At 58.9% G+C, this 24,391-nt stretch overlaps 7 protein-coding genes across 7 annotated transcripts; 4 read left to right on the forward strand and 3 right to left on the reverse strand.

Annotated features, from left to right (window-relative positions):
• The first annotated feature begins 105 nt into the window (after positions 1-105).
• Positions 106-3,747, forward strand: K437DRAFT_233807 (uncharacterized protein). The gene is made up of 3 exons (XM_013388891.1): positions 106-768; positions 876-2,917; positions 3,013-3,747. The coding sequence occupies exons 1-3, from the start codon at positions 293-295 to the stop codon at positions 3,585-3,587; spliced, it is 3,093 nt and encodes a 1,030-aa protein (XP_013244345.1). The 5' UTR covers positions 106-292; the 3' UTR covers positions 3,588-3,747.
• K437DRAFT_273215 (uncharacterized protein) lies at positions 3,668-7,868 on the reverse strand. The gene is made up of 4 exons (XM_013388892.1): positions 7,123-7,868; positions 6,826-7,032; positions 3,961-6,750; positions 3,668-3,893 (listed from the first exon to the last, which is right to left on the reverse strand). Exons 1-4 carry the CDS (start codon positions 7,549-7,551, stop codon positions 3,768-3,770), a joined length of 3,552 nt encoding a protein of 1,183 aa, XP_013244346.1. The 5' UTR covers positions 7,552-7,868; the 3' UTR covers positions 3,668-3,767.
• Positions 7,869-8,332: 464 nt separating this feature from the next.
• On the forward strand, positions 8,333-9,340 carry K437DRAFT_255237 (uncharacterized protein). The gene is made up of 2 exons (XM_013388893.1): positions 8,333-8,475; positions 9,009-9,340. Exons 1-2 carry the CDS (start codon positions 8,366-8,368, stop codon positions 9,085-9,087), a joined length of 189 nt encoding a protein of 62 aa, XP_013244347.1. The 5' UTR covers positions 8,333-8,365; the 3' UTR covers positions 9,088-9,340.
• Positions 9,341-11,035: 1,695 nt separating this feature from the next.
• K437DRAFT_76181 (uncharacterized protein) lies at positions 11,036-11,626 on the reverse strand. Its single transcript, XM_013388894.1, has one exon. The coding sequence runs from the start codon at positions 11,459-11,461 to the stop codon at positions 11,141-11,143; it is 321 nt and encodes a 106-aa protein (XP_013244348.1). The 5' UTR covers positions 11,462-11,626; the 3' UTR covers positions 11,036-11,140.
• Positions 11,627-11,903: 277 nt separating this feature from the next.
• On the forward strand, positions 11,904-18,219 carry K437DRAFT_273217 (uncharacterized protein). Its single transcript, XM_013388895.1, has 4 exons — positions 11,904-15,309; positions 15,388-15,926; positions 15,993-17,100; positions 17,167-18,219. Exons 1-4 carry the CDS (start codon positions 12,088-12,090, stop codon positions 18,025-18,027), a joined length of 5,730 nt encoding a protein of 1,909 aa, XP_013244349.1. The 5' UTR covers positions 11,904-12,087; the 3' UTR covers positions 18,028-18,219.
• Positions 18,220-18,423: 204 nt separating this feature from the next.
• Positions 18,424-19,963, reverse strand: K437DRAFT_273218 (uncharacterized protein; the record flags this gene model as incomplete). The annotated part of the gene is made up of 2 exons (XM_013388896.1): positions 18,424-18,518; positions 18,575-19,963. 2 exons carry the CDS (start codon positions 19,961-19,963, stop codon positions 18,501-18,503), a joined length of 1,407 nt encoding a protein of 468 aa, XP_013244350.1. The 3' UTR covers positions 18,424-18,500.
• A 1,273-nt stretch (positions 19,964-21,236) lies between these two features.
• Positions 21,237-24,237, forward strand: K437DRAFT_76229 (RCC1/BLIP-II). The gene is made up of 2 exons (XM_013388897.1): positions 21,237-23,733; positions 23,810-24,237. The coding sequence occupies exons 1-2, from the start codon at positions 21,423-21,425 to the stop codon at positions 24,010-24,012; spliced, it is 2,514 nt and encodes an 837-aa protein (XP_013244351.1). The 5' UTR covers positions 21,237-21,422; the 3' UTR covers positions 24,013-24,237.
• The last annotated feature ends 154 nt before the right edge of the window (positions 24,238-24,391 follow it).

The raw sequence follows: 24,391 nt of genomic DNA on the forward strand, positions 1-24,391 counted from the left end.
GGGCGCGTTCTCCAGTCAGCAGTCTGGCGTGGCGGCCAACACCTTCTCTCTCCTTTCTCAGTCTGGTCTCTCTCGTTCGCATACCTTGGCATCCCTCACCTTTGGCTCGTGCAACGAGCACAGCACCACTCGGCACGCCAGCATACATTCTCCTCGGAGGCACATCGGATGTTGCCCCCTCCCCGCATATCTACTCAAGAGCGGGCAAACGAACCTCCCCCCGGGCACCACCTCGCGCCGCCTCCCCTCACCGACCCTACCCTAGGTTAGGCCGGCAGCACCCGCTACAACTATGGCGGCCACAGAATTGGAATCCGCCATATCGGTACCGCGACCGCCAGCCATCTCGGAAGCGGACAAGGCAAAGGTAGCGGCAGCGGCTAGCACACAGCATCAGCAACAAGGCGGCGATATGGACGTCGACGACTCCCCTTGCTCGCAAGCTGTCGTCAATGGCGCGACAGCTGCAAAGCACGCAGGCGCAACAGTCGCTCCAGCACTCATCCCCGCGCCACCTATTGCTCTGCAGCATACAGGCCCAACACCCCGCGTCTACCTCGCGACGTACTCGTCTGTGCCCGTCTACGAGCTGACCGTCCGCGGGATCGCCGTCATGCGCCGCAGAGCTGACGGCTTCCTCAACGCCACCCAGATCCTGAAGGTCGCCGGGATAGAAAAGGGACGCCGAACCAAGATTCTTGAAAAAGAGATCCTCACCGGCGAGCATGAAAAGGTCCAGGGCGGGTATGGAAAGTATCAGGGTACATGGTCAGTCGCGCTGCTCGCTTCTGAATCAGCCAAATGCAGAAAGCGCGAGGGTGGCTGAAACGCGATATCCCCCCTCTTCTCGCTTCTGTCCACGTTTTTACTGGCAGGATTCCACTCAAACGTGCACAAGAGCTGTCTGCTGCGTACAATGTTGCGCATCTGCTCAAGCCAGTTCTCGAATTCGATCCAGCAAGCGCAGCCAACCTGACGGCCGCACCCAAAGGCAAGCGGCCCAATCCGAACGCGCCGTCTGCTCAGCGTCTCAACAATATCCATTCCGCGTCCAGTGCTGCAGGGAGCACTCTTGTCGACGTCGCCGTGGACGCAGAAAGTGGCACGGGAGCAGTAGCCGGAGTAGGAGCCGCAGCTGGAACAGCGGCAGCGACAGGATCAGGGGCAGTGACAGTGACAGTGGCAGGGGCAGGGGCAGGGGTAGCGACAGATGTCGACGCAGACACAACATCGCAGGAACCACGGCGTACTTCGCCATCGGTCATCACGATGGAGAACGGTAGCATATACGGTCCCGGTGCTTCAGCTGGCACGGCTGGCGCACCGAGCCAGGCCCCTCGGTTTCTTCGGCTTCGGCCGCCCCCACCGCCAGCAGGTTCATTGAACGACACCGACACATCCGTCGCCAATGGCTCCACCGGCACAGGTTCAGGCATGTCGGCGGGAGAGGACAATGCAGCAGCAGCAGCAGCGGGAAGTTTTACGCCAAACAAACGTGCGCGGTTCACCGCTCCGGGTGTCAGCAGGGATCACGAGGCAATGCAAGTCGACGGGCCGGACTCGGTAGTGGCCGCAGCGACCGAAGACAACGTGTTACTCAGCAATACAGACGCAATCGCGAACCCATCGCCCGTGCGGGATCTGAACAACCTCGGTCCGGCCGGTGGCTGTCTGCGGGCCGCGTCTGGCGGCCCCGCCGCGCTGGCTGGTGCGCATGGGCGCTTCGGCGGTGCACATGGCACATATTATGGCGGCCAACACCACCATGCGCGCTCGGCGCGCATCGTCCTCGGGCCGCCAGATCACCTCGCGCGCAGTGACGGCGGTAGCGGCGCGCGTTACGCCGATCGCGCGCAGGCGTTCAAGGGTGTAGACGAAGCGCAGGAGCGGCCGCTCAAGGAGATCCTCACGAACCTCTTCCTGGAAGAGGAACATGCAGGCGCCGCCGCCGCGAAACGCAACGGGGCTGACGATGTGACAGGCAGGGATCACGAGTCCGACCTTAAGCAGTTGCTCGGGCGCATGTCCGCCGCCATCTCCCTCGGGCACGGGCAGAGCGGCGCAGCATCCACACCCTCGTCATCATCAGCAGCACCAGCATCACGAGTACCGTTCGGGAATCCGGATAACCCGAACGTGTCGGTCAACATTGTCATTGACGACCACGGCCATACGCCGCTGCACTGGGCCGCGGCGCTATCGAAGCTGCCGCTGCTGCGCACATTGCTCGCACGGCCTGTCGAGCACGGCGGCGCGAACGTGCATGCCGGTAACTTTGCCGGCGAGACGGCGCTGCACCGCAGCGTCCTCGTCACGAACAGCTACGAGGCGGGCACCTTCCCGAGCGTGCTCGCGCTGCTCGCGCCCAGCCTCATGACGGGCGACTACAAGCGCAGGACAATCCTGCACCACATCGCCATGGTCGCTGCACTCAAGGGCCGCGCCGCACCCGCGAGGTACTACCTCGCGTGCGTGCTCGAGTACCTCGCGCAGGCACAGCAGCAGCAGCCTGTGAAAGGCACCGCGGCTGCAGGGGCGTCCGCAATGCCGATCTCCAAACGCGACGCAGCAGCGCTGATTGACGCGCAGGACGAGAGCGGGGAGACAGCGTTGGGCATCGTTGCGCGCATCGGCAATGCGAGCATGGTGCGCATGCTGCTCGAGGTACGTGCACGCAAGGACATCGTCAACCACTTTGGCATTAGACCGAGCGATTGGGGGCTCGAGCAGCATCTTTCGGCCGCCCAGCAGCAGCAGCAGGGAGAAGACCCAGCGGTAGCAGCACCGGCCGGTAGCGCGGAAGGGGAGGCGACAAAGCTGGCGGGCGAATTGGCCAATCATCGTGCGCACGATATCGTCGCTGCAATCGCCAAGCCGCCGCGGCCGCCCATGCAAAGGAGTCAGGACGTCCTTGGCGGTGAGTGTGCGCGGCTCACGTGCTTGCCTTCTGGTGTGTTAAGATGCTGACTGGATGTTTCTTTGTTTGTACATTCTTCACCTCGACGCTCGCAGAGATCCAAAAAGCTGTGGAAGAAGTCAAGCAGGTATATGAGGTCGAGATGGCCGAGAAGCAGAAGAAGCTCGCCGCCGCGCAGGCGCAGCTACAGCGAGCGACGCGCGACCTCGCGAGCCGCCGACGGATATTCAGCGAGGTCCAAGCCAAAGTCGCGCAGCGCGACGAGCATCGGAACAACATCGCCAATCTCAAGCGCATGATCGGCAGCCTGCGCGAAGCTGCGATCGCACCCGGCGCACGCGCGGCTGCGAACGAGGCGTTCGTCGAGCAGCAAATCGCAACGCTCGAAGTGGGCGGCAACGCTCCTGCCAAGGAGCTCGTGCGCTTGCGCTGGCTGTACGCCTGGCTCGTCGGCTCCAGCGGTGCGTTGGAGAAGCGCATCGCGGCGGTGCAGCAGGAGGCCAAGACGAAGGAGGCGCAATGCCGCAAAGTTGTCGCGATGTGCTGTGGCGTCGAGGAGGACCGCGTCCTGGAGATTCTTGACGACCTCGTCGTCGCCATCGAGAGCGATGGCGCCGAAATGGACCTCTCGCGCGTCGCCGGCTTCCTATCCAAAGTGTCGTCATCATGAATCGACACGTGCGCGGATTATTGTCATGCCCAAGGTCACGAACAGGCGCGACCAGGTTAGAAACTATCATCGCCATCATGGGGTTGCATGCCCTCATTGTGCGGGTGATTTTCTGTATACTACATCACATTCTTTCTAGTCAGAAACGCATTTGCCACTGATGTCGAAGCCAAAAGTTGCTCATCCGTAGAAGCCAGTGTTTTGCGGATACATGACACTGCCAGTCTGGAATCCTCGCAAGGCATCGTATTTGTCAGCCGGCTGTGCTCCACTACTTCCGTCTCTTGCGAATTCGCCCGATTTCATCTGTGACCCGGAGATGTCTAATGAGCATGCAGTCTCCATTGATCAAGTGATTGTAGTGAAGGCTTACCTGGGCAAAAATGTTGGACGGCGTCATGTCCTTTTCCTTCTCATGCTTTTGCGCCTGCTCTGACAGCATGCCAAATGTTGACTGCGGCTGTTGCTGCATGTCAAGGCCGGTGGGTTGCATCTGCATGCCGAACGGAGTTTGCGGCTGCTGCAGCAGTCCAAACCCAGTAGCCATCGACTGCATGCCCACCCCACCCATGCCGTTGAATCCTGTTGGCTGTGGCTGCATACCATTGAAGCCCGTCGCCTGCGGATGCATACCGCCCCAGCCGGTTTGTTGAGGTTGCATGCCACCCCAACCGGTCAGCTGTGGCTGCATGCCTCCTCCCCAACCGGTCATCTGCGGCTGCATGCCCATTTGCCTTGTCGGGACGAATTGACCGGTTCCCTGTGTAGGGATAAGCGGTTGCAGAAGACCTTGGTTCTGGGGGACAGGCGCAAGAGGCCCGCGAGGACCCATGTTAAAGCTGCCCATCATGGCGTTGTTCGTTGGTGCCGCGCCGGGTCGGCCGAAGCCATTGGTGGGTGCCGCAGGTTTCATGGCCGCCAATTTGTCGAACAGAGCCGAGTTCGGGTCTGCAACGGGCTTGGACGGCTCTGCAGACACCGCAGGTGGCACTGGGGCCGACACGGCTGGCGGTGCCGGGGCGGGGGCAGCGGCTGCTGAAGCTGGTGGCGGCGGGGGTGGCGGAGCAACTACGGCTTCAGATGCCGATGAAGGGGCGGCAGGCGTTGTTGGTTTTGCGCTAGGCGGACGCGGCGTCCACGCATCGTCATCAAAGCCGCTTGCGATGGGTGCGGCGGACTTACGTCCACTTTCGGGGCTGGTGGTTGCGTTGCGCGGGATTGGCGATGCATTATTGATGCGCAGCGACTCGGATGCCGCCGCAAGCGAAGCAGAGTCGATGGTTGTTTGCCGGCTGCTGCTGCTCGGCGTCGGCCTGCCTCGGCGCGTGTTGTTTTTCAGCGAGCCATCAGGACCAGAGAAGAGCGAAGGCGGAGCGGGGCTCGTTGTCTTGCCTCGGCGGGCATTCTGCTCCTCCTCTTGGATCCGCCTTGCCAGCTCTTCGTCGGCCCTGATCTGCTTGGCTTTCGATGAGCTCGAGCTCACTTTGGGGCTATACTTGCGATCGATCAGCTTCCTGACGCGGATGATGTCTCCCTCACGCAGACCCAGGCTGCGCAGCGTAGAGGCCTCCAGTTCCGGCAGGATGGCCTCGTCGATCTTGTCGCGCTCGAAAGCGGCGGCGTAGCGCGTGCAGTCATCCATGTCGACGCCGGCAGCGAGAAAGAATTCAAACCAGTCAACATTGCGACGAGACCGGCCGTCCTGCCTGCGCCGCGCCTCTCTCTCGCGCTCGCGCTCGCACCCAACCTCCCGTTTGCTGCGCCGGGGATCCTGCTCGCGATCCGGCCGATCGATGATTTGGCCGCTGCGGCTGCTGCGGGACGTCGCCTCCCTCTCGCGCCTCCGCCGATCCGGGGCGCGATCCAGCGGCAGGTCGTCATCGTGCGGCATTAGCCGCTTGCCAGTGATGTCCTCGAGAAACTGGATATCCGGCACCGACATCTTCTCGATGGCCACCTCGATCACCACGCCGTTCATCTTGTGCAGCCGGATCTTGCCGCTGTTGAAACCAAGGAACTCGGCGTCGACCTTGAACTGGCCGGACTTGTCATGCCAGATTCGCGTGTTGTTCGCGGAGGGCTTGGCCCGGCCTGAAGACACGCCCTTCGGACGCTCTGGTGCGCTCTTGCCGCTAGGGACCTTGATGTTGCCGCCATCACGCGCGTCGCGGTCGGATCTGCTGCGCCCCTCGCTGGCAGGGACGGCGGGAGCAGGCTGCGCCTTGAGTGCTTCGCGGCGCTTGGCCTCCGCCTCTTCGCGCCTACGCTTTTCCACCAACTCCGCCTTGCGGCGCTCCATGTCTGCAATGCGTGCCGCCTTTTGACGCTCCGCTTCAGCAGCTTGAATTGCAGCCATCTCCTCCCCGGCCTCTCGCGTGACTGCAGCTTCGTCATCCTCGTAGGTGTCCGCACCAGAAACAGCAGCAGCAGCGGAGCCGTTGACAGCAGTATCGCCTGCGATGGCCTCGACATAGCTGGCGGGAACGACGCCCTCCTGGCCATGCTGGTTGCGCACCTTCCACCAATCATCGTTCTCCTTCTCAACGATGATGACCTTCTCGTTCTCAGCAACGCTCAGCTCGTCGTCGCCTTGCGCTTCAAAATCGTACAGCGCGATCGCATGCTCTTCACCCGGTGCTAGCGCTGGCACAGCAGCTGCTAGAGATGCTGCCGGTGGAGCAGGAGACAAGCCTGATTTGCGTGTCGGTGGAGGCAGAAGCCCGACTGATGGCGAAGCTGCAGGGGCGGACAGCGCGGCGGGCATAGGCATCGCCGCTGCGCTTCCGTTTGGCGGCGGTGGCAGGCTCCTCAGGTTGCGCGGGCTCGCCGAGCTTGCTGCAGCTTTGGCAGGTGGTGGGTTACGTGCCGCCTCCCTGGCGACGGCCTTGCTACTATCCAGCTTCTTTGCGATCGCCTCCGCGTCTCCTTTGCTGCTGGCGACAAAGGTCAACTCCTTCCCTCCTTCGACCTCGACCGCCAGCTCTGCATCGACGTCGTCGTCGAGCTTCATGTGCAGCGTCTTGCCCTTCTCAACAGAGTGAGAGGTGATGGACAGGACGCTGATCTTCTGCACAGGCGTTTTGTCGGATTCCGAGGCAAAGAAGAGGGATGCGTTGCCGATTCCCAACGTGCCCTTCTTCTTCTTCTTTTTCGAGTCTAGAGCCTGTGTTGGGCAAAGACCAGCCCCCTTTGAGTCAGCCACACGTGTTGCATCGCTGTCATCGCACCGCTGACTCACAGCAATGGCCCACATGTCAATGTCGTCCGGTTTGTCGGTCGGTCCCGTTCCGGCGCTCTTGACGGCAATCGTGCGCGTTGGAGGCGCAGTGGAGATGGCCCCCGCTGTAGCGTCTTCCTCCTCGTCTTCGTCCTCAGCGTCGTCCCGGACCTGGGCGACAGCCGTACTGGTATCAACCCGTGTTGGTCCACCATCGACCGCAGCGACCTGCTCAATTAGAGTAGTTCGAGATGGACAAATGGCCGGTCAGCTATCGGACAGCGCAGAAAGTGGGCAAGCCCACAGTGCGGCACGCACCTCATCTACATAGTTTGCCGGCACAAAGCCGAGCTTCCCCTCTCCCGTCCCAAGCTCATCATGCCCCTGCTTCTTGACAAGCAGCCACTCTCCTTCGTACTCATATACTCTGAGTAGTTCGTCTTCCTGCAGCGCGAGCTCGTCGTCATTCTGTGCCTCGTAGTAGTACAGGGCGCGGCTCATGCGCAACGGCTCGGACTCCTCGACATAGTTGGCCGGCACAAGGCCTACCTGGCCCTCCTCGACGCCTGCGGGGAAGGGGAGCAGCTGCCCGGAGGATGGGTCGATCGGCGGGCGACGCTTTGCCTTCCACCATTCGGGGTCGGAGGCATCGAGGATGTAGATGTGCTCGTCCTCGGTCAGCTGCAGCTCATCCGAAGCTTGCGCCTCGTAGTCGTAGAGCGCCTTGCAGATAGAGATATAGGCCATCTTGTAGAGTGCCTCTTTCCTTGGTTATCAACGTCTTCGTCCACCTCCGTTCTACTTGCTACTCGCAGGAGAAGCGTAGAGGGCACGTTTGAACGGGTTGCAGGCGGGGGGCTCGATACGTCGCTCTCGGACAGGGCGAGCCCGCTGGGGTGATGCTGCGAGCGGCAACAAGGCGCTTCCTTCGAGCCGACTTTGCCCGTTCACTGATCCGCCGTTCGTTTTTGTTAAACCTGGCGCACGATTCTAGTGCTTCCCTGGGCCATGCGGGATAATGGGCAGCAGCAGCACCATCACCATCATTGTTGCCAGTGACCAACCGCCCTATCATCATCAGCATCATCATCGCATCATCGTCGAAGGCCGTGCCACCCGCGGCGTCCAGCTTGTGATCGCCGGCCCGCCTGGCCCATTGCGCGGTACGACCTGTAAATACACGCACACGCATCCCCCCCCTTCTCACCGCCCAACCAGCCAAGCCCGTCAGCTGCTGGCTTCTCTCTTACGCCCTGCTGTAATGTCGCCCTCGCCTCGCTTCAACTCTTTACTTTCCTATACTCGCGCGCAAGTCTACATCCTCTAACGGCAGCGATCCACTTCGTTCTGCATCTTCATCGGGAGTAGCGAGTCCATAAGGTGAGCAGCACAGCATACCATCGCCCTGTCTTTGCTGCGTCGTGGCCAGTCCGCACGGCCGAATCATGAGTTGAGCTGAGCTGACCCTCCATCTCGGTTGCTTCCATCCCTTTCTCGCTCCCTCTTCTCGTCGGTTGACAACCAGAACCTCAGACAAACAGATCGACGGAACTTTTACACAATGCCAGCTGCAGCCTCTCTCCCTGCCATGACCGGAAAGCTGCGCAAGAGGCTCATCTTCGATCTCTCCGTTGCGCTCGGAGGCGGCACCGCCCTTGGCTACGCATACTGGTGCGTCTTGACTTTCATCTGTTCCCTCCCCCCTCTTATTTCGGTCATTCAGGAAGGCTATGCGGAAGAGAAAGGAGAGCACTTGATGAGTCGCAGGCGCTGCTATCCATAAAGGGAAAGGCAATGATCGGACTCCAGAGGAACTGAAATTCGGACGAAAGGCATGGGAGGGCAAGACAGATACATGCCAGTGCCAGCCAGGCATTGCCCACAGCGAGCGCTGGTTGTTCGCTGGATCTGTGTGCTCGATGATGGGAAAGGGTTTGTTCATTTCAAGTCAGCTCGCCGGCGCTCGGCTACAGGCAGCGCACGAAGAAAATACGGCAGTGGGCAATAGGCAGCGACTAGGTCGTATCGAGGGTACTCCGCCGCTGAGCTGTGTTGGGTCACGAGATTAGCGGAAATGGCAATGGCACCAGGTCGATGACTGCGGCTACATCTCGTTTCCGAAGCATTTTACACACAGACGCTGACCGAGCCTTCTCTCTTTCCACCCCCTTCCCGCCTGCCTGCATCGCTTCTGCACTGCTCAGGTACGGCGTCCACATTCCCTCTGTCCAGCGTCGCGACGCGTTCTACGCCAAGCTGCAGTCGAGCAAGTCGGAAGAGTGAAGCGCGCGAGGCATCCACATGCTGCTCCTACCCGCGTCATGCGCGTCATTTAGGCATCCCAGCCGCAGCCGCAATACATGTAGATGACAAGTACCTGGCTTATGGTATTACTCTTCGCTTGAGGACCCGTCTACTACCCGACTTTCCCACCTTTTAGGTACTTGGGCCAATATACGTCGGGTTTTACGTTTGAGCAGACGCAGTGAGAGCGCCGCATCCATGGCGGTTGCCATATTCTCCGCACCTTGGGATCTTTCAGTCATTTGTCTCGCAGATCCTCGAGCCAATCGACTGCGGGTCTGCCAGAGAGCATGTGACGTCTTTGAGAATGCGCACGAGAGCTCGATGGCTAGTTATGTGCTCGTAAACCCTAGCATTAATGGCGCGGCGATGCCCATTCCATTCACATCTCCGTTGCCTTGGCGCGTGAGCAATACAACGTTCGATCCGGTTGCATAGGATAAAATGTATCTCGATGATATGGCATCGCTTTTGCGAAAGCTCTCAAGCGAGCAACACGCTCAGGCACTCCTAGTCTAAGTCACACAGATTTATTGGTGCTCTCTGCGCGGTCCGGGTGACTGGGACCAAGGCGCTCCGCGCTTGGCGCAACTGAGCTTACATATGGCACATACAGCGGCACATGGAGGCCTGGGTTGCTATTGCTCACAATGCAATCCTCATTGCCGTAAGACTCGCCGATAACAGAACCTCGCCGGTGAATGCTCGAAACATCAAGCGAGCTGCGAAGCAGCAGGCGGGTTGGGGATTTCCAGCAAGGTTTCTGTGTCCTGATGAGCGCGTGAGGCGGAGCTACTTTCAGCGTCAATATCGATCTTGGGGCAGGAAGAAAATAAGGCTTCAAGCTTTCGCTCAGATGCTCCAGATATCACTGAAACGTTGAAGGGAACGAGCCCAGATGTGAGGCAATCTAATGAGGACCAACAAACAAGAGCCAAGTCGAAAATTTCTGTCGATGCACCTCTTATAGAATGTTTGACTCGGAACCATTCTTGATTTTGCACAACTCCTGGCTGAAGGCGAAGAGATCCTTTTTTTCTCTGTTTCCATGGGTGCTCTGTTCAAGATGTTCTGTGAGGAATGAGTGGATGAGTTGCATTTTTGCCCAACATTCAGGCGGAATAGCGGCATATCTCCTCTAAACTGCGCGGAATTCTGACAATTGATCGCTGCAGAGTCGAGTTTGTATGCCGTGGCTGTGGCTGTGGGGAGCGATTGCGTGCCTGCTTGTTCCTTTGCATGTGGGAAAGAGCCATTGTATCCATATGCTCTTGCTCATCTAACGCCATGCACAGCCACACAGCAAAAAGAAAAGACAACAAGAAGCCACGACTGAATCGGATGGGAGGGATCGCCGCGATGGGCGAAACACTCACCTGCGCTCATTGCAGTAGGATATGGTATGGTATGCTTGCTCTCGTACACCGTACCGTTCCTCTTGCACACATCCACAATCTCTTCTGCGCCCTCCTTGCAAGGCTTGTTGCCTTCATTGCTCCCCAGCAGCTCTTCTTGGCAAAACCACAGCGTGAAGTGGCTTCACAAATTGTACATACGCTAACTATTATAGAGCCCGGAGCGGGTGATGGGAGGGACGATCCCCTTCACGTTTGGCCTCCTTTCACATTCTCCACGCATCAGCGAGCAAACAGTGTGCTCAATCGCACGGTCAAAATAAGAGCCTTGTGAATTAAGGGGAGGATGGAATGGAGAATGGCTAATGTACCACTGATATGGTGAGGCGGGATATGGATGATGTGTCTCTGGCTGGGCCACGGTGCGACCGTCCGATTGTAGGAGCTCGTCGTCCGTAAGCTCGTTTGTACAATCTGCATACTATCCCTTGTGCGTATGTAGGTACATAGCTGTTTCATCAATAGAATCTGGACCTGAGCATGTCCACAAGTCACGCCATGTCACGATTATGGTCGATCAATGAGTCTCGCATGCATCACACAGGACGCGACCGCGCCCAGCGTGAGCGCAGGCTGATTTTTGCACATCCGCCTTAATCATATCACATACGGGAGATCTACCAAGGGCCAAGGTCGTAGGACACGCTGTACGTACACGACCACGAAAGGATATGTAGCTCACCTGTCACAGCACTGACGAAAAGGAGTGCGGAGAGTGCATATGTGCTTTTTGGCCACCTTCGCACCATTATTAACCTTCGCCAGACGGTGTGGACTTGGGTGGGAAGCAGGATGTCATGTCCCGGGGCTCGCGAATGCTTTCCAGAAGCAATTAGCCAAATGAAGGTACGTAGAGTATGTGGGTCTGAGCAAACATGGTCCCCCTCGATTCTGGGGAGTAAACACATCCAATGCTCTTCCTTTGATTCCAATTCCATTCCCTTAAGTCGGGCGGGGACCGCTTTCACCACTGCGCTAGACTGCGGCGGATCAGGGACAAGAGGCCAAAGTCGTGCTTTAGTCCACGCGATAAGATGCTACCGAAGCAGGAAACGTGGATGTTGTTTGCGAGAAATTACCGATCAAGGTTGTAAGCAAGAGGGGAAAGCGGGACGAGGCGAGAGCGATGACATTTCGAAGCCTTGGTTCAATCATATTCAGCTAGAAGCGTGACATGACGCAAACCTCATTGCCTTACCTAATGACAAAGTGGCAAAAGCCACGTGTGCTGAAAGAAAGAAATCAAGAAGGGGAAAAGAAAGAAATGGAGCCCTTTGGCAACGCAACAACAGAACGCACGCAGAGCGCGTCGGGGTCATCGGATCAATCATAGCAAAAACTAGTCTATCAACTCCATCATCGCCCAACCACATTCCCCAGCGCGCCGCCCAGCTCTTCATAACCGCAAGGAGCACAAGAGTTCGAGCAGACATACTGAAGACGCGGCTCGAGCGGCACGGAGCACATCCAGATCAAGGTCAAGGACGCGAGGCCGCAAACTCAAGCAGAAGCCCAATCACAGGCCAGCAGCAAATGCAGCGGGTCTGCGCTCGCTTCGCCCAGGATGGATGAGGAATTGGGCATCGGCATGGCCATGGGATCTCCCTCTAAGGACGGCGTCGAGTTTGAAGCAGCAGCCAGAGGTAGAGCAGCGGCGATGCAAGATACCAGAACCGCTTTCAAGCAAGCAAGTCCCAATGCGAACCCGCACGCCGCCACGATTATGACGCCTTCGACGCGGTCATCAGACTATCCGAACAAACGCGAACGCGACGGCGAGGGAGAGAGAAACGAGCGTCACATGATTTCGCCGACCATGTCCGTTCCGAAATCTGTCTCGTCAGACAGCGACTCAACGATTTTCGACCTGGCCTCCAGCAGCCGACCTCGCACGTCCCCCCGCGCGCGTCCTGGCACATCTTCCGGCTCCGGTTGTGGCTCTGGCGCTGCTATCGGTTCGCCCTCTGCGCAAAACATGGTAGGAAGGGTGCTTGACTACGGCCTCGGCACGTCGCCCACATCCGCCAGTCACATGTTCCATGCCGCACCCAGCGCCTCCGCACCGAGCCCAAACTCGGAGGGCGGAGCCGGTCGCACATCCGTCGTTGTTGCGGATAACCGCACTTCACCTGCCCCCAGTACCCCCGGTTCTGCTACTGCACCGGAGGGTATAAGCAACTACGCGTGGCCGGCGCATATGCGAAAGACCGCCGCGATGGTGCAGGCGCCAACGGAGGAAGCGCCAGAGCCGCAAGGCAGCTTTACCACGATGCAGTCGCCCGAAAAGTTGGCGACGATTGCGTCGTACAGGCCAACGACTGCCCCCTCGCTGACTTCAATCGGCGAGATCTTTATCCTCGAACCCCGCACGGTTGCAGGCACTGGATCCCGGTCAGCGGCTGCAGCAGAGCAACCATGGCACCCCATACAGCAGGAGCAGCCAGTATTGCATCCCAGCATTATACCACATGCATCCGTGCTCTCACACTCGCACAGTAGCAGCCAGCGCGGGTCCTTCTCGTCCAGCAACACACAGCATACCAGCAGCAGCAAGGATGGCTTCTCCATGACCGGCCCCAACTCGGCGCTCGCAGCAGCTGCGGCGGCCGCGACGAAAGGGCTCGATCGCGATTCGGGAAGGCGCAACAGTGGGTCCGGCAGCGCCATCGGGTCCGCATCTGAGACTGCGGCTGGTTCGCGCGCTGCTTCCTCTGCAGGCGCAGGTGGTGCAGCGGGCGCTGGGTCCGTGTCTGCGGTAAAATCCGGCTCAGCGTCTGCAACCGCGTTTGGCAGTCGGGCGCCGAGCGCTATTGATGCAGCGCAGCCCAGCATGGCGCCGAAGACCACGAAAACTATCACCGCAGCAGCAGGCGTAGCAGCTCCGAACAGTCAAGCGGCGTCCGCGAGAGCGTGGCCGCCGACAATCAGCGACGCAGCGGAGGGTCGCAGCACCAGCAGGGACGGCAACCCCACTACATTGATGCAACCGTCTTCTCACCCTGCCACCATAGCTCTGTCCGCCGCCTCGAATGGTAGCATTATGCCCAATGCAAGCGCAGGCACAGCGCCTACAGAAGCTCGTCCGCCTTCGAGCGGCGAGTACGGCAAGCCGCCCTCGTACTTTTCGGGCCACGGATCCTCGTCAGCGGCGAGCGGCAGATCTTCATCGCAAAGCACGGACGCCACCAGCTCAGGCGCTTGTGCAGGCGCTGCTCTGAGTCTCGGTGGCGGTGGCGCAAATGCTTCGGCCGCAGTGGCTCCACAGCCGCCTGTTGCTCTCGAAGGCAGGTGCCAGTACACTTTGCGTAGCGACAAGCCGATTCCGCCGGGAACTGCGCCGAGTATGATACATGGCAACGCAGCAGGCTCTTCTGCCGGGCTGGCTGCCACGAACGGAGGGCTGACGCCGATGCCAGCTCTCACCTCTCGCGTCCGACCGTCCACGACAACCGGGGCAATCTCCATACCCTCACAGTCTTCAAACGCCACTGCCGCTTCTTCCCCACAGATGCAGCCGCAGCCGATCCTCTCGCCCCTCCAGCTGCGCGACCTGCACCAGCTGGAGGAAGAGCGCCTGCTGCGCATGTCGCAGCCGCGCCTCTCGGACCAGCACTTGGCCCTCGACCAGGACCTGCAGCAACAAGCGGACCGTGTGCGCGCAGCAAGTGTCGCTACCGGTGGTCCGATCCCCTTCTACACGGCTCGACAGCACCAGTCGTACCTCGAAGGCGTGCGCGGCGAGATCGCAAGAGACATATTCCCCATCGACCCTGCTGCTGCCGCCGAGTATCTCGTATCGGGCATCCTCCCTGGGCCGGAGCGCGGTGTGGATGTCGCTGCGGCTGCGGCTGCAGCCGCCGCTGCGGCTTTCGGGCTTGGGCCGTCTCCCTTGCTGCCGCCGGTTTACGAGGTGGCTGCACAGAATAGTACCGCCGAGCCGCCTACCGCACCGGTACGCACAACCTCTTTGTTGCACCAGGTTAGCGCCAGCGCCAATGCAGGCGCGAGCAGCCGGGTGGATGTCCAACATCCTGCGGCCGGCCTCGAGTATGGGAAGATTATCACCGGCCAAGAAGGAGAGCAGGAGCCGGAGGACTGGGACTCGGACGCAGAACAAGCTTCGGAAGTAGTAGCAGCAGCGGCGTCAGAGGTTGGCGAAAAGCTTGCAACGCTGGCTATGGACGCAGGGAGCATCGGTCAGTCTTCTCCGTCGTCTGCGGGGCTCTACTTGAACCTCGAGAAAGCGGGCGAGGCGACGATGCGCGATCTCGAGTTGCAGCGCCACCAGCGCCAGCTCGCTGAACCGCTACCACCGCTCAGCGAGCTCATGCACGTCCGTGATGACCCTGCTTCGCCACCTTCGGCGCAGCGCAGTGCGTTCCATAGCCCATCTCAGAGCACGATGTCTGCCAGGGGTTCCGGCATGGGCATACACCCGCCTCCGAGCCTGTACAGCTCCTCGAGCAGTACAGCCCTTGACGAGCATGGGCGTGGGTCGCCACGCGTCCCCGTCCCGCGGCCGAGGCTGCAGAGCAAAGTCTACGGCTTGTCCTCCGATCTGCGCGAGCGCGTCCAGCGCGGCGTACCCGTCCAGGGCGAGTTTATCGAGCGGGGCGACTGGAGGAACGAAGAGATAAGCATCAAGACGTTCACGCCGAACTTTAGCGTCGAGCTCGCTGCCAAGAGCTTTGACATGCTCGATAGGGCCGTCTTCATCGGACGGGCTCCGCTCATCAGAGGGGTTGTGCGCATCCCTGCATATTCTGGCAAGTGGCTGGCTGTCAGGGTAGGTTTGTCGTGGCGTGCAACTGGCAGTGTTGGATGGCGCGTTACTGACCTTCGACTCGTTTGCCTATGCACTCAGCTCTCTGCCCACTGCAGCTCGCCTTCTCCAAACATCGAGGGCTCTTTAGGTCCAACCAAGCCTGTGAAGCATGGCGAGCGCGAGATCTTCGAGACAGTGGATATCTATGACCCTCGAAAATTCCAGACCAAACCAAAACTTGCGCCGCACGATCCGCGGACTGGAATACGAGATCCGACGTGGGCGCCGCAGGACAAGCGCAACGACTACTTCGTCGAGATTCCATTCGATATTAATCTTCCTGTCGGTGTCTCCTCGGTCTACAAGGACGGTAAGATCGTACACCAGCCTACGCCCTTGCCACCCAGCTACGAGGCTACGGATGACACTTTCACTGAGCAACCGTGGAAGGGAGAAGTGCGGGATCGATCTACCACTGCTGCGGTCAAAGAGGCCCTTGCAAAAGGTTTTACAAAGTCCACACGCCTTGGTGTTTGGTACAACATTTGCTTCGACTTGTTTGATGGAAGCGCCCCAAAGGACAACCAAGTGCCGAAGCTGTCCAAGTCGAAAGAGAAAAAGCGTGATAAAGGGGACAGGTGAGTGTCTGCATGGATCAAGAAGGTGCCTACGCAGCTGAGCCCGCTTTGTTTTTGCCGATACAGCATGAAAATTCCTTTCATCTTTTTGGGAGAGCCCGGTAACCTTCGATCGGGTCCGCAAATGCTTCCACCTATTATCTCGCCCAAGTTCTTGCTCGAGCCTGGGTCAAAGCTCTGCGCGGGCTGGGCTTGCCACACCGGCAGGACACGGTGGGCCAAGGGGAACTGGTCCATGTTCAAGCGAGATCTGAAAGTGGAGCTACACCTGCCAAAGCCTGCATACTTTGACATTCCATCGGTGATACCGTTTCTGCTTGTTTTGCGCCCAGAGGAAAGCCAGCAGCTGCCTTCGATGGATGATGAGGAGGTGCGGGAGATCTTGTCTGGCTCGAGCATGAATTTCTCGCATCTCTTCGGAGAATCGATTGGCGATCTGCACGTTCTTGCAGAAAGGGGTGAAGACGCCTCTATCGATCAGCAGCTGTCAATGCAAGATCTCAACAACAAGGCGGCTGCGCTCATGGAGAAATACGAGTCATCCTTCACACCAAAGAAAGTGGGGAGCTGGATGAAGAATAAGCTTGGCAAAGGCAGGGAAAAGGAGCAAGCAAATGCTGCGGTATCATCGGATACAATGCTGCTATCCGAAAAATCTGGTGCGCGTTCGGACGCAGATGTTGACAAAGCTGGGGTCGCAGAAAAGGGCCTCCCGGCACTAAGCGAGAAGGCCCGCCTCTCACCTTCTTCATCGTACCGGACATTTAAGCGTCCGGGAACGATGGAGACATCCCAGACGAGCAGCGCCGCTACTGTCGCAAGCATGGCGTACAGTCAAGCTCCGAGCGCCATCACAGTTACGACCGTGCATGACATTTGCTCCTACATTAAGGTGACGCTCGTCCAGCTGCTCCATGCCGAGGAGGGTAATGTTAATTCCGCGCCAACTGTCAGGCGGCGAGTCCTTGCTCATGCTGATCTGGAAGAGGTCGATGTTGGTACAATGTTCATGCGCGAAGAGGACTTGAACAACCCGAATCCTCGACCGCTGCATCCCAAGGTGCAAGAGGCAATCTCCATGGCCAAGAAAGAGGGATGGCGTGTGGTGCAGGGAATGATCCGCATCGGATCCGAGCATTCACCTGGATTCAAATGCCAAGGGATCGCTGTTAGGGTGAGCCTCTCTGCCCATCTCGATTGCTCTTCAGTTTATTGATTTTTGGGCTTAATCGTCATGCAGCACGCTCTCAAGGTCGATCTTCTGCCTTTCACCAAAGTCTTGCGGAAGGCGGTCAAGGAGACGGCGCAGCTAACCGATATCTCCGACACGTCCTCCCAGGGCTCCTTTGGCACGCTGAAGCATACGAATGGATCGGGAGAGAAGATGTCTGCATCAAAGAGTGGCGCCTCGCTCGACCTCTCCCTCTCGCCTGCATTCAACTCGTCCAGCCTGTTTGGCTCACGACCCAGTACTGCCAGGAAGACACCACCTTCCCCGCAGGCCGGGCGCTTTGGTACCTATGGCCCTGTCATCGTCAGGCACGGCCCCTCCTGGCGCTCGCAGACTCGGTCGGCAGGGTCTGTTTCGTCCGGCAAAGGTGCCAACAACGGTGTGCACACGGGGAATGAGGAGACGAGCACCAGCAGTGCAAAGAATGATGAGGCAGCTTTCCAGTACGAGCCAGATGTGGAAGAAGTGAAGCTGGAGTCAGAGCCACAGGGGGCGCGCGCCAAGAAGTTTGGCGAAGAAGTGGATCTGATCAATCGCAAGGTGTCCTACCAGGAGCGTCTCTATCAGAAGAAGCCGCAACAACAGCAGCAGCAGCGCCCGGGGACGGGCCGCATGCTGCCCCCACGCACGCCGGCGTCGCTCGCGGCCCCGCGCATGCGCCTCGGCACGGCGACTAGCAGCGCGTCAGGCCTGTCGAGCTGGAGCAGCGCGAACCGCAGCGACATTTCGGGCACATGGTCAACGTTCACGATGGACCCCTTGAGCATGAACAAGGAGTTTTCGCTGCATAAGACGTATGGCGTTGTCTGGGTCGACGTTAGGCTGCAGCGCGGAAAGGTCAATCAGAACGTGTACGGGGCTGAGATCTGAGAATTTGATATTGGGTTGGGACAGATTTTGGAAGTTAAAGTGTTGAAGCAACATTGTGTTATCGCAAGCAATTTTCAAAGGGGCAACGTCCGAAGGAACCATCCAAGCATTCCTGTCGCAGGGCGATCATATCCATACTTCCTCATGTGGGTCATGTATCTTAACAGCGTTCCAAATCATTGGGGGCTCAAGAAGGGATAAAAGTTGCAGCAGGTAGCTTGTTACATGCAGAAAGCAAACAGCGCCGTGTGGCCACGCTGGCCCCGTCCGTTCCTCTGTGCTCTGGTCAGCGCCGGGGCTTCATCCGACTGGTACGTGAACCTAAACTCGATTGCATCGACATTTCAGCGTTTCTCTCCCCCTCCCCCTTCCCCTCCCCCTCCCCATTTCCTTCTTCCACTCCATCCTCCTCCCCTTGAAGCTGATTAAAATTCGGCAGCCGCTCAGGCGGACAAGGGCTCCGTTCCTCACGCTTATGCCTTGCATAGAAACTATCGTCGGGCAGCGCCTTAGTGTCGCCGAAGCTCCAGCGGGGCAGTGCCCTTACCTTCATCGTTGCTTTCGCTTTGGCTGCAGCTGCCGCAGTCGAAGGCTCACAGCTACGCCGGCCATGTGCATACCGCACCGCGCTCGGCGACTCATCAGCTTCATCGTTGCGAAACGGCGCGCGCTTTGCGTGGTGCGAAGACGAGCTGTCGCCATTGCGCTCGAACTCGAGCAGCGAGTCGGACGCTACCTTGAGTCGCTTCAGCGACGCGGGCGAGCAGCGCTTGAGGGGTATGCGCAGCGTGTCGCGTTTGGGCTGCTCATCGTCGCTAGCACTGTCGTTGCTTCCGTCATCCTCGTCCTCGTCGCCATCGCCTTCGCGTTCTCTGGCGGACCTGGGCGCGTTGTTGCTGGGTGATACGTCCTCATCGTTTAAAACCCTCGCTGTCTTCTCGTACGCGAGAGCAGTCGGCTTCTTACTGAGCGCCGAGCGCGTTTTGCGCGCCGAAGCAAGCTGTGCGACGTGCGCGGCCCGCCGTCTGCTCTTGCTCATGCTTCCACCGGCATCGCCCTCGCCTTCGCCGCCACTGCCGGAGTCGTCGTCATCGCTGCTTGCTGGTAAAGGCGGCGTGACGGGACGGAGCAGCATGGCCTGCTCCCGATGGTGTTGGCCGTTGCTCCTTAACGCTCTGGCTGTTGCTGTTGCGCTTGCACCAGCTTCCACTGCAGTACGCATGCCTAGCGGCTCAGGTGCGAAGCTAACTGTTGAAAAGCACGAGGATGCTGCTGATGAGGGTGAGCCTGTTCGCAAGAGCGGCCGCTGCGCACTGCTATCATTGGCGCTAGTACAATGGATTGATGTGTCTCCCGCTGCTACTGCGCCTGAATCCGATCTGAAGGCACTCCTCAGTGGCTCTTGTTGTTGCTGCTTTGTTGGCGAACTGAGCCAAGCTGTTGTCGCGGAGGAATGCAAAGACGGTGCCTCAGGCCATGGGGAGAGGACTAACGGCGAGAATGTCGCTGAGGAGAGGCGAGAAGACACGGCAGTTGGTGACGCTTCTGCAGAAGCTACCGCTGGCGATCTGGGAGCGGACGAGACAGGTGAGAAGAACACGGGCGCGCCGGTGTCACTCCTGAGAGGTATCGACTGCATCTGTGCTGCTGTCCTTGCATTTGCCCTTCGTACAGACGTCGGGAGGTGAGCATCCAGCAAAAGCGCTGACTCATCCACATCGTTGCCTCCACGAGCTCTGCGATGGAGCAACGATGTTGATGACGACGTCGATTTTGACGATGAAGACTCGACGAAGCTGCGAAAACGCTTAGCGCCGGATGTGCTCGATGAGTGCAGAGAGCCGTACTTGCGTTTTCTGCTCGTACCCGTGCTGGTCGCCTGTACGCTGGGGCTCGGCTGGCGATGTGTTGCAAGGCTCTCCGAAAGGGGTCTCATCACTGCTTGCCCCGCTGGTGCTGCTACTCGCGATGTCCGTTGTCCCCTGCTTCTCGGAACCATATGGCCCGTCTGGGAAGAGTCAGCAGCAGAAACGTCTGAATTTGCTGCTCGCGCGCACTGCCTCCTTGGGCGCTTCACTGCCATGGTCACGCGAGCGGGCGGGGGCGGCTGGGATCACTGCTGTTTGATTGCTGGCTGCGTTCGACGAAGGCGCTGCTCGCGGCCGCTGTGACTCGGTCACTAGATCGCGCGTCGCTGCTACACTGCATTCGAGGCTGCGAACAGCTGTCCGCTGTGATGGCTGGCTGGATGAGATGTGAACCCTTTGTCCGACTCATGATGGTGGCAAACGGCGGTGTTGTTGTTGCGCCGTCGCTGTAAGGGAAACGCGTCGCGTTATCAATTGACGCGACGCGTACACTCGCCTCATGCCCAGTCCTGCTACCCAGTCAGCTGGCGTCTCCAGGTGCCTCCACGGCTCATGCTCGTATATATATATATATATATATGTGGATATATACACCATGCAAATGCGAAGGATGGCAATTACATGTAGTGCTCCACTATGGTATGTAGGTGAACCGAGTGTTGCACACCTTGTAGGCGCACGCAGGCTTTGCTTGAAGGCCTACTTCTGAAGGCGGCGCGAGCGTGGCTTGAGTCATCGGTCGGTCGCGCACGTGTCTGTCCGTCCCAGCACGACTGAAGGCTCTGGCGACGTCGAACATATGTCCTGTTAGCAGCGTAAACCGGTGGGCACCTCACCGTCCGAAGGGGGGGGCGTGCAGCTTCGTACGCTGCTTGCACTGCAGCACCGCCGATGCTAGATGTGCTACTGGAGACTTTCCTACTCGGCGAAGAAAGATGCAGACGACAGGTAACCACGACATTGGCTCTCACTGTGCAATGCAAAGATGCACTCTCGAGGGAAGTGCACGGCGCTGCCGTGCCTGTATACCCTTCGCAACGCACACAGTCATGTCGCATGCGTCCGCAAGGTACAAAAGCTGCGATGCGTCTCCGATGAGCATTCATCTCGCTCATGGACATGCCAGTGCGGTGTGCTATGATTTTTTTCTAGCCTTCTCCAGCCACGTCTTTGGACTGGACTGAAGGCCTCCATGGATGTGCCATGTGCGGCAGCATGATTATTGAGACCTCATTGTCAAGTGTCTTTGTCTCCGAATAGTCAGGTTCGAGCATATTCTACTACCCCAGCTCTTGTTCAAGTATGCTTTCACTCGCTCCACGAATAAAATGACTGCGCATCAATGGTGACCGATGACGTGTGACCTCCATCGTCCAGGCGCTTCGTGCTGCATCGAGGGACCAGACTGAGAAGGCTGAAACCGCATGCTAGCTCATCTCTCGAGGGTACGTTAAGGCATCGCTCCGCTATCCAACGTGCGCCTGCAGGAACGAAGAACAGCGAGCCGATCGCCCGCGCGCCTCCATCATGCCTACGCTGCTAACGCTCCCGGAGGAGATGATCCTCCACTGGATCCTGCCGCCGCTCGCCGAGTCTACAAGCTCGCTTCAATCCTTGCGCCTCGTCCACCCGTACTTGCGCGCACTGGTCGACCACGAGTCGATATGGCGCCTCAAAGTCGTCCGCGAGCTCAACCTGCCGGCCCTGGCGACTGCGCGCAGCAAGAGCAGCAAGAGCTGGAAGCGCCTCTACATCGGCATCGTGCAGTCCAAAGCGTACACATGGGGTGAGGATACATTTGGTCGTCTTGGAGTCGATGCGATGGGCTTGCACCCCAAGATCCGCCGCCTGCTTCCTCGCATGGGCGTGCCATTTCCATTTCGCCTAGATCTCAACAAGGTCATCACACTTCCGGACAGCGCAAGCGTCTCAGACACCTTCGGCGCGCCCGTATCGCTCCAGGCGTCCGGGTGGGGTTTCAACACGCTGACCTCAAAAGGAAAAGTCATCGCCTGGGGCCAGCTGCACGAAGTCGACTTTGGGAACAACAGGCCTGTGCCAGGCGTTGTCCAGCTACCAGACAATGTCACCGTCAAGAGCATCGCTTGCGGGCGACAACACGCTGTCGCGCTCGCCAAGCAGCGGAAAGCGAAGACTAATGGAAGTGCAGCAGATGAGGCAGAAGAGACCATCGTGATCGAATGGCGCTCGTGGGCCTTCTCGCTGCACATGGCCGACGTCAATGGTCTCAGTCACAGTGCAGAGGAGGAGGAGCAGTACCTCAGCATCGCCGATGCAGACGAAGCGAGAGAGCATGGCACAAGCACGCACGTGCGCTACGATGAGATCTTTCGCAAGATCGTGCAGGTCGAAGCAGGCTGGGACTTCAGCGTCAGCCTCGTCTCGGTCCGTGCCCGCTGCAGCGCCACGGGCAAGACGAGGGAGGTGGGCCAAGAAACGTACTTCTGGAAATGCAACTGGGTTACCCAGGCTAGATCTCCCGGACAGAATTTTGGTGAGGAACATGCCGAGGATGAGGGTGCCGATAGTGAGGCTCCAAGAGAAGTCGATGTCGAGGAAGACATCAACAACGAGGAGCTGCAGCAGCGTGCGAGCACACCAAGCCCCAAGTTACTTGAACGCTTCATTGCGCCTGTGAGACTCAAAGCCTTCCCAGGGAGTACTGCAACTGCATCCATCCACAGCGGCGACAGTACGCGCAGCTGGCTCAACGCGGACAAGATCACGCAGCTCGCCGCAGGCGATCAATTTATCGCAGCACTGACCGAGCGCGGCGATATCTACGAGCTCGACGTCAGCAGCGATGTCGATGGCTTCGTCACCCATCATCAGCCGCCTTTGACTGCGCATCCCATGTCCGAAGATGGGCTACAGTTTGCAGAGCAGTCGCGACGCTTCTACAGTACGGTCATGGCCGCCACAGCTGATATGCCAGGAATACGTCTGAGGGAGTGGCGCAAGCTCGAGCGGTACTGCCAGGTGGATCTGATCCGAGAAGAGCTCACGCACGCTGGCGTGCAGCACATTGTAAGCGGGCGTCCAGATGAGCAGATCAGGGTTACGCACATCTCTGCGCACTTCAAGAACTTTGCTGCGTGTTCGGTTCCGTCGGCGACGGCTGCAAATGTGGATCATCACGATGACGACGATGGCGTAGCTGCTGCCCTGCGCAGCCAAGGCTTTGTCCTTCTCTCTCGCTCCGAAACGAGCGCCATCTCGCCTAAGCCGACCATCATTCCTTCGCTCCAAGGCGCAGGCGTGATCAAAGTCTCCTTTGGAGATTGGCACAGTGCTGCGCTCACCGACGATGGGCGCGTGTTGACGTGGGGCCAATACAGCCGCGGTGCGCTGGGGATCTGGGATTCGCTGCCGATGGACGAGCGCGACCATGCGAGATGGTGGAGCGAGAATGCGCTCGATCCGGATGATGATGGTACCGACGGCAGTGGCGGGAGGTGGGGGATGGGCATACGCCGGCAGCCAGAAGGCGGGAACGTCATACCCCTCCCGCGCGTCATCCGCAGTGGGCCACGCCAAATGCGCAGTGGGCTGCTCGACAGGATCCGTGGGCGCAGCCCACAGCCAACGGCGTCGCCAGAGAAAAGAGAGCAACCACTGCAACAACTCTCGAAGGTGGAAAGCGAACAGAAAGCATACAATCGCTTCATCTGGCAGCGTCTGCGGCCACGCGCCCTACCTGAATCTATACAACAGCCGAAGCGCGTCCTCTTCGACGACGACTTTGACACTTCGACTGTCATGCAAAAGAGGCCAGACGACCTGAGTGGCGCTTTCGTCTTCGATATTGCACTCTCAGGTGAGACATTTTCGCAACGAAGTGCCGTGGTGGCACAGAGCTAACGCCGTAATATCGTTCTATCGTTTTCGGACAGGTTGGCATTCAGGTGCTCTTGTCCTTGGGAATTGCTCGGCTCCAACAGAAGGAGCGCCGGTCCGAGAGAAAATGAAGTCGCTTACAATCGAGACTGGACACCAACGCGCAACGCAGGAACTGTCGCATTTAGCAGGCTCGTCATCAGCCTCGCAAGATGCTTCAACACCGAGCACACGCTCTGTGGGTCCACAGCCTAGTTAGAGGTCGTCTCTGTGCGGATTTTTCGACATCACCCACTAATGCGATACCTGCGCCGTCTCATTGCAGCAGGAAGCTAGCGGAGAAAGCAGGCATCTGTTGCCAGCGGCTCGTACAGCCATGGCGAAAGCCGACCTAATGACGCCGCTGCCGTGCGGCATACCTTCTGCCGCAATTGATCACGCCTTGGGAGGAGGCAGTAGTAGGACCCTGCCTCATCAGTGCAAACCATTGCGGCAGTGGAGTTCAGACGAGACACTCAAACTGGGGACGGTCTTGACTTCAGGCTTTTTCGTCGCTTTCTGCTTGCTGGAATTTGGTCTGTTAGGAGGCTTCGAGCTGTTGCTCAATCGAGACCACAACTGGCGAGGACTCTTCATGG

Source organism: Tilletiaria anomala (assembly GCF_000711695.1).
Source record: "Tilletiaria anomala UBC 951 chromosome Unknown K437scaffold_21, whole genome shotgun sequence".
In the NCBI taxonomy this organism is placed as follows: Eukaryota; Fungi; Basidiomycota; class Exobasidiomycetes; order Georgefischeriales; family Tilletiariaceae; genus Tilletiaria; species Tilletiaria anomala.